The sequence below is a fragment of the Apium graveolens genome, chromosome 9 (assembly GCF_009905375.1).
Source record: "Apium graveolens cultivar Ventura chromosome 9, ASM990537v1, whole genome shotgun sequence".
Taxonomy (NCBI): Eukaryota; Viridiplantae; Streptophyta; class Magnoliopsida; order Apiales; family Apiaceae; genus Apium; species Apium graveolens.
In genome coordinates this window covers 141,058,183-141,072,164 of record NC_133655.1, presented here as the reverse complement: position 1 = coordinate 141,072,164, position 13,982 = coordinate 141,058,183, and the positions used below count along the sequence as shown (strand labels likewise).

Here is a 13,982-nt window from a genome sequence, read left to right as displayed (position 1 = left end):
CATTTTTAATAAATTAACCATTACGAGTTTTAAGGCGATTCTTTCGCGAGTGGCTTATCAACTGCCTAACACACTTACCATAATTGTTTCATACATTAATTAACCCTTTTTGGTCTTTAACCTATGTTTCAAAGTAAGGCGAGGGGAAAAGTTTCGTTCGCGAAATGCCGTTACTTGAAACGGTCGTTTCTCCTAAACCGTGCATCGGAATCGAACGAACTACATATCAAAATGAAGCTCGTAACATGAGCTATCTAAACATGGCAATGGTCAAAATCTAGCAGGGGGTTCTCGGGTCCTAATGTTATGAACAAAAGCAGTCTAAAGTAAATCGGACATTACGACGGCTATGTTTACAATATTTCCCAAATTTAAACCATTCAAAAACCATCACAATTCAACCTCAACCCATTCATACAACCAAAGTCCATCCTTATCACATCATAACAGCCCCAATCAATTAAATATTAACATTTATACTTATGCCTAAGCTTGAATTTAACTATACTTAAGTTCTTTTAACCAAAACAACAAGATTCACCATTCCATTTCACTACCACTCCAACCCACACTCTAAACCACAAGCATTAAGCTACTATATCACCATAATAATCAAAATCATCTTATTATACATAGGAATCTAGGGTTTGGAGATGATATACCTTCCTTGAAGTGGTGGGAGTAGCTAGGAAGCCTTAAGAAGCTTTAAGAAGTCTTATGGATGCTTGGATCTTAAAGGAAAACAAGAAAAAAATTCAAGTTAAAACCTTGAAAACACTATTCATTGTCTTCTTCATTGATTTATTGAAGAAGATTGAGAAAGAATTGAAGGCTTAAACTCATGATATAGCCATAACTATGCATAAGGATGATTAGGGAATTAACTCACCAATTTAGGAAGCTTGGATCTTGGATTTCAAAAATTCTTGCCTTTAAAAAGTGAAAAAGCCGAGAGCAAATGAAGAAATAATGCCTTGGTTCCTTTTTTTGTTTTGATGAAGAATGAATTATTTGGCTTGGTTGGTTGGTTTTGTTTTTGTTTTATTTAATTACCTATTTAACCTTGGACTTTGTGTGGTTCTCATTCAACCACACCTCCTTCCTTCCCATGTCATGCTTGTGTCATGCTATGATGTCATCTTCCCCTCCTTGTCCTCTTCTCATTGGTTGGGTGACATCATCCCCACTAATCTCTTTGATTAACTTCCTAATTGTTTGCCTAATGACCGCTGATCTGTTATACGGTTCGCTTAACTTTCATTTTCGTTTATCGTTTGAGGGATCATACCCGGGATCTTATTACTTAGGTTCCCTTAACCTTTCTCAATATATCATATTCCTTTTATGATCCTCTCTTATAATCCTTTAATTTAAATCCTTTTTATCCTGTTACCTTATACTCAAATCTTTCCGTATCTAGTGGATTTCCGGGAAAAATCAAAGTGTTCGGAATTGGGTTCTGGCGATCTTTACATACACTTATATACCATATAGAGTACTAATAAAATCTCAGAATATCCATAACAGAACCCCTACATAGTGTGGCATGAAAAGTTTTCTCATTCAGTAAAAACACTATTCACAAGGGTTACAAAAAGTTGAAAATTTTGGGGGTTATTACAATTCCTGACCCCGGATTTTGGGGTGCCACACTTTTATTTGACATTTTATACTAATTATGTTTTGGTCTTTTCTGGTTATAATTGTGATGTTGTATGAAGCAATTATTGGAATGCTACAGTGTACAGAAGTTGGATAACTGGATTACATAATCAAGGGCTTATGCATTTAATTTAATAATAAAACTTGTTGATTTTCCATTTTAAATCCCTGACAAAATATATTTTCCTTTTTTCGCTAGAAATTACCCATGCCTTACACGGGTTCTTATGCTAGTTAAACATCTAAATATCTAAATTGGTCATATTTATGACAATGCCTCACTCTTGAAAATATCCTTGTACTCAAATATGTAGTTTGAATAAACCTGGCACTTCTTTGATCTATTCCTGCAAGCCTTATCAGAAGAATGAAATTGAACTTGAACACTTGACTTAATTTTTTTATTTTGTTCAACCAGTGAAACTCTTGGTAAGATGACATATTCAATCAATTTAGCAATCTTTTTTATAGAAGTTTGAGGTCTTGGCGTGAGGCTAACTTGATTAGTTGCATCTACCATGAACTGTCCAATCATCCCAGACTTCTCATCAGAAGTTATAAAATTATCTAAAGAACTCACAGTTACTATAAGTTGTGTACCTTCCTCATGCCCAACATAGCTAGGTGGAGCTCCAATTAATCGAGTAACTGACTGTTGCACCATATACTCGGACATATCAATCCTGATCAAAAGTTTGTTATCGTCAAACAATTGTTCTATAAGAGCCTTAACAAGCTGTATTTTTGCAATACTAGTTGGACCACAAAATAGGAATGAACCAATGGGATGTTGCACCCTTTCTAGTCCTTCCCTCAACCTAAGAACAGCTTATATAACAACAGTAACAACATGGTCTTCTTTCAGCTTCTTGAGGTGAAAAATAAAGCTCCTCCCTCTTTTTTTAAGTCCGTGAATCTCATCAATTCTCTTTATATTTTTGTACTTCATCATTCACGGCTGAAACTTATCTCGTAGATCATTAAGCTCTAATTTCACCTCTCCAATCTGAGCTTTTCTAAATTTATCCTTCTCTTTCTCAAGGTTATGAAGCTCAATTTTTAGCTGCATTTATGTCCTCTCTAGATTATCAATTTATTTGGGTTGACTATCAAGTTACACTCTCACATTCACACAAGCTTTGTCACTAAGATCGATTGTCTTGTCCGGAATATGTCTACCAATAATGTATCGGCTTGACAACTGTTTTGCATTGATAAGAGCTATACCCTAAATTTGAACACCATGATGTCCTTCATATCTCTTTTTCAGGCCTCAGAGGATGTTAATTATGTCGAGCACACTAGGCTCATCCACATAAACTTGTTTAAAACATCTCTCAGATGTAACATCTTATTTCACATAATTCCTGTATTCCTCCAAAGTGGTGGCACCTATGCAACATAATTTTCCTCTGTCAAGCATTGGCTTAAACAAATTAACAATATCCATAGACCCTTTTGTTTGACCAGCACCAAGAATCAAGTGACTCTCATCGATAATGTTATTCACTAACAATCAACTAGGTTAATTTGTAGAATGGGGGGTGAATACAAATTAAAATTTTCATATTAATTTGTGCATGGGAAAGGAAAGATGAAAACAGGTGTTAATAATTTCAGGTGGGTTAGTTTTTGACTTGCCCCTGAGATTTTATTTCGAAGAAATAATCTGTTACAATTACAAATGTAATCTCACAGTTGTGGGTTTTCAGTATTTCATTCAGAGGAGGATATCTTTCTAAAGCTCTGTGAAAGTGAAGAACCTATTTCTTAAGTTAAACACTACTACTACTTGGTTTATATATCAATAAGTTACAAAGCTTTCTAGACTAAATATATTGTAATCTTCGAGGCCCAGCAAGGTTGCTTCTTCATTCATATTCAATTCATATTACACGTAATTCTTGCTGGACCTCGAAGATACAACCTTGAATCCAAATTGCCATGCACAGAAATGGAATGTTTCTTCTTCTTTTGAATCCAAATTCACATGCAAAGTTTGTCTTGGCTACTCATCTTCTTTTCTGAGATACCTATTAGCCCATGTCCTGTGTCAGTCCTAAGTTTTGACCACTGTCATGTCACTATCAGTAGCTATTATCTGCATTAGCCATTGATAGCTTTTAGACTTCTTTGTCATCGGAGGTCACTCTGCTACAGCTTCCCCTTAGCCATTGATAATCACTTGATTAGTAGTTGACATGCTGACGTAAATAGCAGTTGATGCTTCTCTTCATTTGGCAGTTGAAGATTCACTTCACTTAATCTTTAGAGTTGTGTGCTTATAGTGATGCTGATTGGGCTGGTAATCCTGAGGATCGTAAATTCACAACAGGTTTTTGTATTTTTTTGGTGATTCTCTTATTTCATGAAACAGTAACAAATAAGATGTTTTTCGAGATCGTCTTCAAAAGCTGAGTATCGTGTTATGGCTTTCACTACTTGTGAGACTGTTTGGTTACGTCGCTTAATTTACAAATTTGGGTGTTAGCCTTCCTAGTTCCACTCCATTATATTGTGGTAATAAGAGTTCAATTTATATTGCACGTAATTCGATATTTCATGAGCGCACTAAACATATTGAGATTTATTGTCATCTTACTCGCCATCATCTGTTGCAAAGCACTCTCTCTGTGACACCCTCAAACTCGGGGTTAGGAATGAGGACCCACAACACTAATATACTAATATAATATAGCAACATAAATAAATTAAACCCTGAACGATGCAAAGATCTAAACAGGATAGAGTATGAGATAAGATTACAACCACCAACCATAATATTATAAATACAATCCTTATTATAAATAAATCCAAAATTTACGATTCCGACCTGGAATCTCCAGATAACACAAGAGAATCTGAACCAGCTATTACAATTCTCATCAACTATCATCGCTTTCTCACACAGCAGTTACCTGATCTGGCACCTGAAATCTGATGATAAAGGTCCACCAGGAACACTCTTACGAACCGTGCGCCTAAGTCTGGCCATCTTCTTGCTTAACTGTCATGGTTAGATCAACAAAAAATATGAGCAAAAGAGGTTTAGCAAGTAACTACTTAAACAGATCTAAATATCAAGACAATGGAGGCATTCTTATTCTCAATAAACTAGGTGGCAGTATCTTAACAATAACTCGGTAAGGAACTCAAGATAAGGGTTTCAAGGTATTTGAGATTCAAGCTCTGTGTAATCAGTTTTCAAGATCAAGTGACAGGGTTCTCAAATGGATTCTCATAACTTTAAGAAGTTCGATTAATATAAATCAATTTCAGATCAGACTAAAATGCTTAGTGCTTATCGCACAATTAAAACCTTTTACTTTCATTTTAAAAATATGGAACCCTTGATTGGAATATCCATCTTTTATATAATACGGGTGATCAGCCCCTACTGACCTCAATCCGGTCATTAAGTTACCTATGACATTATTTTAGCCTTATAATACTGGACTAGCCCCGCTAGCCTCTTACGTTACTGGACTAGCCCCGCTAGCCTCTTACGTCTCTATCCAATCTTTAGGAATTCATTGAAAACCTTTATATTGGAAAACATAGAAGTTTTAAACTAAATTCTTTTTAACATTACCAGCCCTTGAAATTATTTGGACTCTTTCAAGTAGAAAGTCATTCTTAGATTCAATTCAAGAATTCAAAAGAGTTAAGTGATTGTAAATGAAGGGAACGTAATTTGGGGAAATGATCAATCATCAAGCATAAATGTTATCAAAGCTATTATCAAGGTAGGGTCAAGGAACAATATATCAATAAGGCACAAGTTTACCATGATTCAAATATAGGTTCTCAAGGTATCGAGTGAGAAAGATTCAACAAGTTATGTAGGGTCAACGGATTGTAAGGATAACAAGATATAGGAATAAAGTAAAAGTACTTGAAACAAACGAACTAATAACATGGTTTATCATAAGATTTAACAACAGTATTAAAAGATCCTTTACTTTTTCAATGCATATCATAATCACTTCGCTGTGATTGAATCACAATAAAAAAGGCAGAGTTACTTGCCTCACAAAACTTTCCTTTTTCACGGGATTTGAATTACTGCCACCTAAAACCTCTTTTCCTTTCCTAGATCGAACGCCTTCGCTTTCCGAATCTACAATACAAAATGAATCCTAATTAGAAACCTTATCAATTCTCGACGTTTCTCAAAATGTCTAACTTTCTACCCCGATCGTATTATTCTATTTTCTTATTATACTTATACCACACATATCACATAATAGGCTAGCACCTTTTTACACTTTATATCATCAACTCATCATTACTTTACACATAGCAGGTAATCACATATTCACATAATCCGACACACTTCTTTTTTATCCAAACCTTATTAAAACTTGACATCTATATTCCTTATATATATATACACTTTCTTTCCAAAATCCGGCATGACTCCCTTTTCTCAACAACAACAATCAACAACAATCCACTCAATTCCTATAATCTCAATACTCGTTGTTAGTCCCTTAATAATATAGCAAGAATTACAGAAGGGGGGTTGAATGGAATTCTTGAACCTTTTTCTTAAAATAAAAATGTTCGAACTCGAATATAAATATAAGTGTATTGATTAGCACAATGCGGAATAAAAACTTAGATGAATCAAAACACAAGTAATTAAAAAAAAAGAGTCTTTAAAAACTTTCTGGTGGATTTAAACAATTCCACCAGAGATATATATTAAATCGAGAGAACTCTGTGTGCAAGAATGCTCACAGCTGCTTACAAATATGAACTACTGAGAATACAGAGAAATGCTAATAATACTGCTTACAAATGTTTCTCACTTTTTGTATCTCAGATCTTAGTTTCTATTTGCTACTTCTTGGTTTATATATTACCAAGATTACAAAGTCAAAAGATAGGATCATTATAAAAACTATCGGGTCTAATGCTTTGTTACTTTGTTCTCTATTACCCAGTTAATAGGCTTCCTCATTCCATTTGCATACACTTCGACGCATGTGACCAGTTGTCACTGTCAACTGATATTTGAATTCTTTATCCGTTGAGTACATGATCATCCGTCGACTTTATGATCATCCGTTGATGGCTTCATTGATCATCCGTCGACTGCTATATTAAACATCCGTTGATAGCTATTTGATCATCCGTCGATGGCTTTGTTAATCATCCATCGGTAGCTATTTTGGCACTTAACTTCAATTCATTTATGCAGAATTACAAGACATCATCTATGTACAATTAATCAACCTATTCTGCATATCTAGTTAAAGTCAATCATGACTTATATGCTACTACAAAATCTATACAAAGGTGTATGCAGAAATGTGCAACAGACTCATTATTACATAAGCTACTCACTCGATGGATAATAAGTCATCATCCGTCGGGACTATAATGATTTATCCGTCGGGACTATAATCCTTATTCGTCGAGTGCTACATTATTTCACTAAGTAAAATCTACTTAGGTGTTTTGTTGGTGTAATCATCAAGTACACAACATATGCACAACACTCGTATTTATACCTTTACCAATCGATCAACCACTTATTCATTCCTACTTATAACACGTAACATGCAATTCAACTTTATACAATTACCAACTAACGACTTAGCATATCGAATCAAAACTACCCTGCAGGACTCGAATCCTTATTTTCTTTAAAACCGAATACAAATTTTAGTGATCAACTTTAACAATAGAAATTACATCTCACACATGAAAATCTAACTTATCATATATTCACCTCATATATCGTAAAATCACATATTTACACCCGAGTTATTTCAAAAACTCGAATCCATCAACACAGTAAAATGATATTTCGATTCTTAAATTCTTAAATACATTCGACTAATCACATATTAACTCCATAATGATTCGAACTAATATGCATAAGCTCAAATCGAAAAACCAAGTTCAAACATATAATTCGAAGTTAAAAAATCAAAACTCGAAACTAATACTTCGAGAATTCACACTAATCTGACATGCACAGACTAATTGAGCTTTAATATAGTTTATAGGACTCAGACGAGCATCATAGTCCACCGACGGCTCGCCGGAACTTATCACCGGCGGCGGCAAGGTCTCGGAGATGCCCCAAATCGGGGGTTTTCTTCGACGAAAACTCGCCAATTCATTTGAATGGTCGTACAAACATAGTTATCGTGACAATCACAATCAAACCAACAAATTCAATCATGAGTTCGGAAAAACCCGAATTAAATCTAAATAAGAGTTTCGGAAAAACTCAGAGATACACACATGCATCTATATACACACGTTGAGGAAGCAAAATCCAACACATTAGTGGGTTCAGAATAAAAAACGAAGAAGAATCGAGTGAGATGGAGAAGAGAGAATGAGAGTACCGAGAACGAGAGAGACGATGGAGAGAGAGCTCGAGAGAAAAAGAGAGAGAGGCAGCAAGGAAAAAGAAAGAAAGAAGGGGGTGGCATGCTAAGTTTATAAGCCCGGGGGCACCCCGTAATTTCACAATTATTTTCTTAAAAATTGTATTTTCTGATTTTCAAATGGGTAAATCAGATAATAAATAGGAAAAAGATATTTTAAATCTGAAACTCATTTTTAAAATAAGGTTTATGAAAATATCTATCCTTTGATATTTTTAGAATAATATTTGAGAGAACGGTTTAATCTATGCGAATTTCGCAAGATAACCCGTATAATAAAAATACTTTTTAAAAAATCATTTTAAAATCCCCAAACCTTGAAATAATTTGAATTTTTATTTTTTAAAAAGTCTCTAGGATTATTCTAGAGATAACAAAATAAATTTCACACTTCGATCATACTTCGATGATTTTATAAAAACATATAAAGATCAAATAATCCTTATTTTTATCAAATAATTTTTTTTAAAACTCGCAAATCACAGATTCACACACGTAACCATTAAATAACATATATTCACATAATAACATCAACCACATTTCGTATTTATACACCCTAACACATAATTTCCCTTTTAATTACTGATTACGTGTATAATAATTATCCGGTAATTCAAATAACAATATAACTTTCACAATTACGAATCCATACAACATAAACACGTAGACATTTCATATTTTAATATAATCCAATCATTTCGTTCAGTCCACTTTTGCATAACGGGTCACGTCCCATCTGACAGCCCGACAACAACTGACTCAATTATGCTTTTAAAATATAACTTATGGCTTTTACTGACTCATCAAACTGTAACGAGAAATTTTACGTTCTCTTTTACTATTTCACGCAATTACACAAAAGCCGCAAAATTATATAGCTTTATATTTTATACTCATGAATCCAAATAATTCAAAATAGACCTCAGAATTATTTTTTATTCATATAATTACATTGCGAAAATCTCGGTCGTTACAATCTCATTGCCTTTAGTTCTTTTTTCGCTTCAGATTGCTGATATTTTTAGGCTCACTTTTTTTCATAATTTCGTTTGTTGTCTGAAAAATTTTCAATGTTCATTATTGCAGCATCGTGAGTTTGAGTGGGGCGTTAAATTATATATTTATATTATTATTATATATATATTAATAGTATTTTCGATATTTTGGTTATATTAATTTTTATATTAGCTCAGGCATATATTATAAATTTTTGATTTAATGTAATAAAGTTTTAAGTTCGCGTTATATCCAGCAAAACTGCAAAACACCTTCGGTTTAGCGGCATTCAAAGACGCTACAAGTTGGGTTTCAAGGCACTCCATGCACCATTAACATCGTATCGACTCATCATCTTTGTAATAACAATGCACTGAACACATGTGTTGTGACAATATTCGATGATGGTAAGTGTTTATGTGCATTAATTCGGTATGCGTTAAGAAGTAAGTTATGTCAACCAAATTATAGAAGAAAAGGGATATAAGAATTAAATAAGCTGCGGTGCTTTTCTGGAATGGAGCTGACTTTATATTTGTCCATCACTTTAAAGAGCAGCAGCAGAAGCAGCAGCAAAGTAACATCTTCTCAGCGAAGGAAAGCACCTGTTCAATTCAAATCGTTTATCACCTTCTTTTGCTCTTGTACAACTTTTAATCAAGAATGTTTTGCTTTTTATATTAAAGCAAGCAAAGCTTTTATTAACATATTTCGGAAAACATCAAGGCCAAACTGTTCAAAATTAACATATTAAAAGGCAGGATCCTCTGATTTCTAGTCAATAATCTCATGTTGTTGGTGGAAGGTTAGGTGGAGCAATAAACTTTCTTTGTCATATATCCACCGATTACACAAAGTTTAAAAGTTATCACTAGCTAGTAATAAGAAAAATCACCTATGAACTATTGAACCCTGACGCATATTCTAATGTCGAATTCAAATTGCAAAAACAATCTAACTTATGATCCATATCAGTACCAAAGACTTCTCCATGTGAAGTTGTCCATTGTCACTGAAATCTTAAGTTGTTAGTGTTGGAACATAGTTTAGTCCGATCAAGGTCTTCTTCTAGCATCTTGATCCAGCATGGTATCAGAGTTCAGATTGGCTCGGGAAATATACTTCTCAACATCAAAGATTTCTCAACTACACTCTCGAATATTACGATTTTGTTGATTATATCTTAATTATTTAACATACATTTCATATTAAATACCTTTGGATAATTTGATTTTCTTAAGTTTGATAACCAAATTAACTGGGAAACAAGTAGGACCTGTTATTTTAAAATACTGATTACCATAATCTTAATATACAACTCAAAAGACATTACTTATACGGTAAGGAACTTGCATGCTGCATGAAAGTACTATTGTATGGATTGAGAGGTCTGCATACAAGAGATTAGTAAATTTAAATAGTTGAAATGAATAAAGATAGCTGCACCTGAGGGACATGTTTTCTTGTTGCTTTATCAAAAAACTTGAATCTTTTAGAGTGAGCAATGTAGCAGAATCAGACATGTTGTAAAAGTCAGTGACTGTACATGATCTAAAAATTCAGTATGCTTTACAGTGCATGGCCAAAGTAAGCACTCACTGTTAGAATCTGAAAATTATTAAAAAGAAACAAAGTAAAAAAATTTAGAAGCAAGTTCGAGAACTTCTGTCTTTTCATACGTGTAATCTGCATTTTATATTGCTTTAGAAAAGCGAATATGTCATTGCATGCATGAAATGGAAAACACGAGCTATATATAAAGCTCTACGTACTTCCTTCTTCCTCCATGCTCTGTGAGCTTCTTCATCTACGAGTCTTGTACAGATCAGGTTTAGTAAGATGGACAAGCTAAATTTTGTGAAAGATGGAGCTGTGAATCTGCCCCCAGGATTCCGGTTTCAGCCGACAGATGAAGAGATTGTTTTTCAGTATTTGGCACGTAAAGTAACCTCCTCCCCTTTGCCTGCTTCTGTCATTCCTGACATTGAGAATATCTTCAATTATGATCCTTGGAACTTGCCAGGTTTGTAACATTTACATACAGAAATTGTGACTGATTTTTATAAAGTTTTCGTCGTTTGTGACAAAGTTTTATTGACTTTTTGTCGGAGTTGTCCCTGTTTCTTGTAGTGATAGCGATTTGTAATCTATATTGCACCACCAATAGCAATAAAAGATTGTAATATATATAGGTGATATGGAGGAAGATAAATACTTCTTTAGCAAGAAAGAAGACAAGTACAGAAATGGTAATAGAAGCAACAGAGCAAGTGGAAGTGGCTACTGGAAAGCAACTGGACTAGATAAACATATAATGTTCCCTGCAAGGAGGAATGTTAAACAACCTATAATGGGAATGAGGAAGACACTAGTTTTCTACATAGGGAAGCATCCTCATTCCTCCAGGAGCAACTGGATCATGCATGAGTACCGACTTCTTCAATCACAGAACAGTCAGGTACACAAACTTATGTACATGACTATAAATGCATCTTGTTATTGAAATGCATTTCTATTTTTTTCACATTAATTTTGCTTTGATTTGCAGAACTGTATGAAGCAATTGGGGGATTGGGTTCTCTGTCACATTTTTTCAAAGAGTGATGATGCAATGTTTTATGATCAATCGAGTTCTTCTACCTCATGCTGTATTGGTTCCGGTGCAATAATAGACCAGCAGGGCTCCTCATATGGATCGGATCACGAAGAAACTAGTGCCGACTACAATATGTAGCTAGTATCCACATAAGTGCAGAAGCTTTTTTAATGTGAATGTGATGTTAGAAAATTTCGATATGAAGTCTATGCATGTGTAGATCCTTGAAATGAAATGAGTTGAGGAGAAGCCGAAAGTCAATGCTGAGATTAGAAATACGCATTTGAATGTATGTATAATGATGTGTTGAAAGAAGTAAATATGGTTTTATTGCGTTCTTTCTTGTTGATTGCCTGGTTCCTACAACGCGATGTGACAGTCAGCCATTCAAGATGTCTAACCGAATGATACATAATGTTTATACAGTGCAAAAGTAATTATATGTGTTTTTGTTTAGTTCTGCAGAATATAGTTATCAGCTCATTCTTTTAGACTCATCTGACCTTGAGGATTTATTATTAAATATTATTTAGTCTCCAACAGTTTTAAAAACCTGGTTCTGCCACCGGTAAGAATCACTGATTGATGTTAAAATATCAAATGCAGGTAGCAGATGTCAACTAACACTAAAATGTATGAGTTTCTTATGTGCATGTAAATAAAAAAAGATTTCATCTAAAAGCATACAGCAAATGACACTTTTAAGAGGGTTACTAATGTAAAAATACATACCCAGGACCAACTTTCGTTTTTCTGAATATCACTTCAGACCATATATGCTCAATGTTAGAATTTGTCAAACTCTCGGAAGCGTAATTATCATATAAAACTAGTAGAATTAAATAAAGAGGTGCATGATTGAAGCCCTGAAGTATACATACACATATAAGGCTTAAACAGGTTAAAAAGTCGAGGCTTCTTGATGTACAACAAACAAGGCGGTGATAAGGTGGCTGTGTTTGAAGTAGTCAAATATAGCATGCTGGAAGCCTCCAAATATTAGCTGGTGAAATATGTGAAGGAAGGAAAATTCAACCAGCTCCCGGAAATGAGTCTGGTCTCCAGGATGATCAAGTATGGCGTGTAATAAATATTGCATACAATAGCAATGACCTCATGTGTATTTAGTTAGTCTATAAATAGGATCAGCTAGTTCGTTTTGAATGTACACACCGAAGTGAAAAAGAGAAACAGTTGAGAGAAATATAATAGAGGAGAAGCTCTGGGTGTTGTGTCTGTGAGAAATAAAAAAAGGCGTTAGCCTTGCATGTGTATAAATTAAAGTGGTAGCTTTATCTATATATAAAGAAGAAAGTGTGTTTTGTGTTATTTCTTGTTCTAAATAAAGTGTTTAAAGCCCATTACGTTTCCAACAAAGCAAACAATTGCATAATGTTTAATGCACTGCATGCAAGAGAACCATCTGTCATTCAACTTCGGTTTTCATTCAAAAGCACTTGTGGACTAACCATTGCTGAGCTCTGCTCTAAGATGCGATATATCAAAAGACCTCCTTCAATACACAGATTCATTTAAACATCTTCCGAATATATACAACATATATAAAATCCTACAATCTTCAAGCCTCGAACCAAGGGCCTGAATTTTACAAACTGATTATGATCTTGTTTCGACTAGGAAAAAAAAACATTTGTACCAGAAGTATGGACCCAAGGAGTCTTGCGCTATCAGGGAGGGGTACAACATTATGCTAAAGCAATCTGATAGCTCTGACAACTATTAAACTGAGGTGAAAAATATCGAAGAAATGAATTTTTAAAAGGAACAAAAAATTAAAGCTATGTTTAGATATATACTCTGACAAAATTCCAAGTCATGTATGGATCTCTCTGTATTTTTTAATCAAGGGGATGATTTATTTCAGATAAATTAAAAACATGTTTAAATTTGATGTAAAATATAATTTTACTTATATAGAGTTGACAATGTTCTTCTTCATTCTAAAATTTGTTTGATCGTTCAATTTGCATTGTTGAACCTGCGTTGTTGCGGAAAGAACACATGCCAAACACGCAATTTTGTCCAGAGTAATCTCAGAGTACTCTGTGGAAGCTGAACACATGCTAAACAAGTAGATAGCTATTCAGAGTACCTTTATAACTGAAGAAGTTTAGAATATTAGTATAATTGACTACGGGCAGATAAGAAAATGAGATTGTATTACATGGATGTTCAAACCAATAAAGTTTTGACATTCTATTATCCTCAATTAGTATTGATAGAATATATTCTATGAAATGGTGTGTGTTGACAATTGGTATAGTTATCTTGCAATGGAAAACAGATATGTAGTTCTC

At 34.0% G+C, this 13,982-nt stretch overlaps 1 protein-coding gene across 1 annotated transcript; it reads left to right on the top strand.

Moving 5' to 3' along the window:
* Window positions 1-10,810: 10,810 nt before the first annotated feature.
* On the top strand, window positions 10,811-12,106 carry LOC141684570 (NAC domain-containing protein 83-like). The gene is made up of 3 exons (XM_074489608.1): window positions 10,811-11,091; window positions 11,261-11,526; window positions 11,617-12,106. Exons 1-3 carry the CDS (start codon window positions 10,908-10,910, stop codon window positions 11,800-11,802), a joined length of 636 nt encoding a protein of 211 aa, XP_074345709.1. The 5' UTR covers window positions 10,811-10,907; the 3' UTR covers window positions 11,803-12,106.
* The last annotated feature ends 1,876 nt before the right edge of the window (window positions 12,107-13,982 follow it).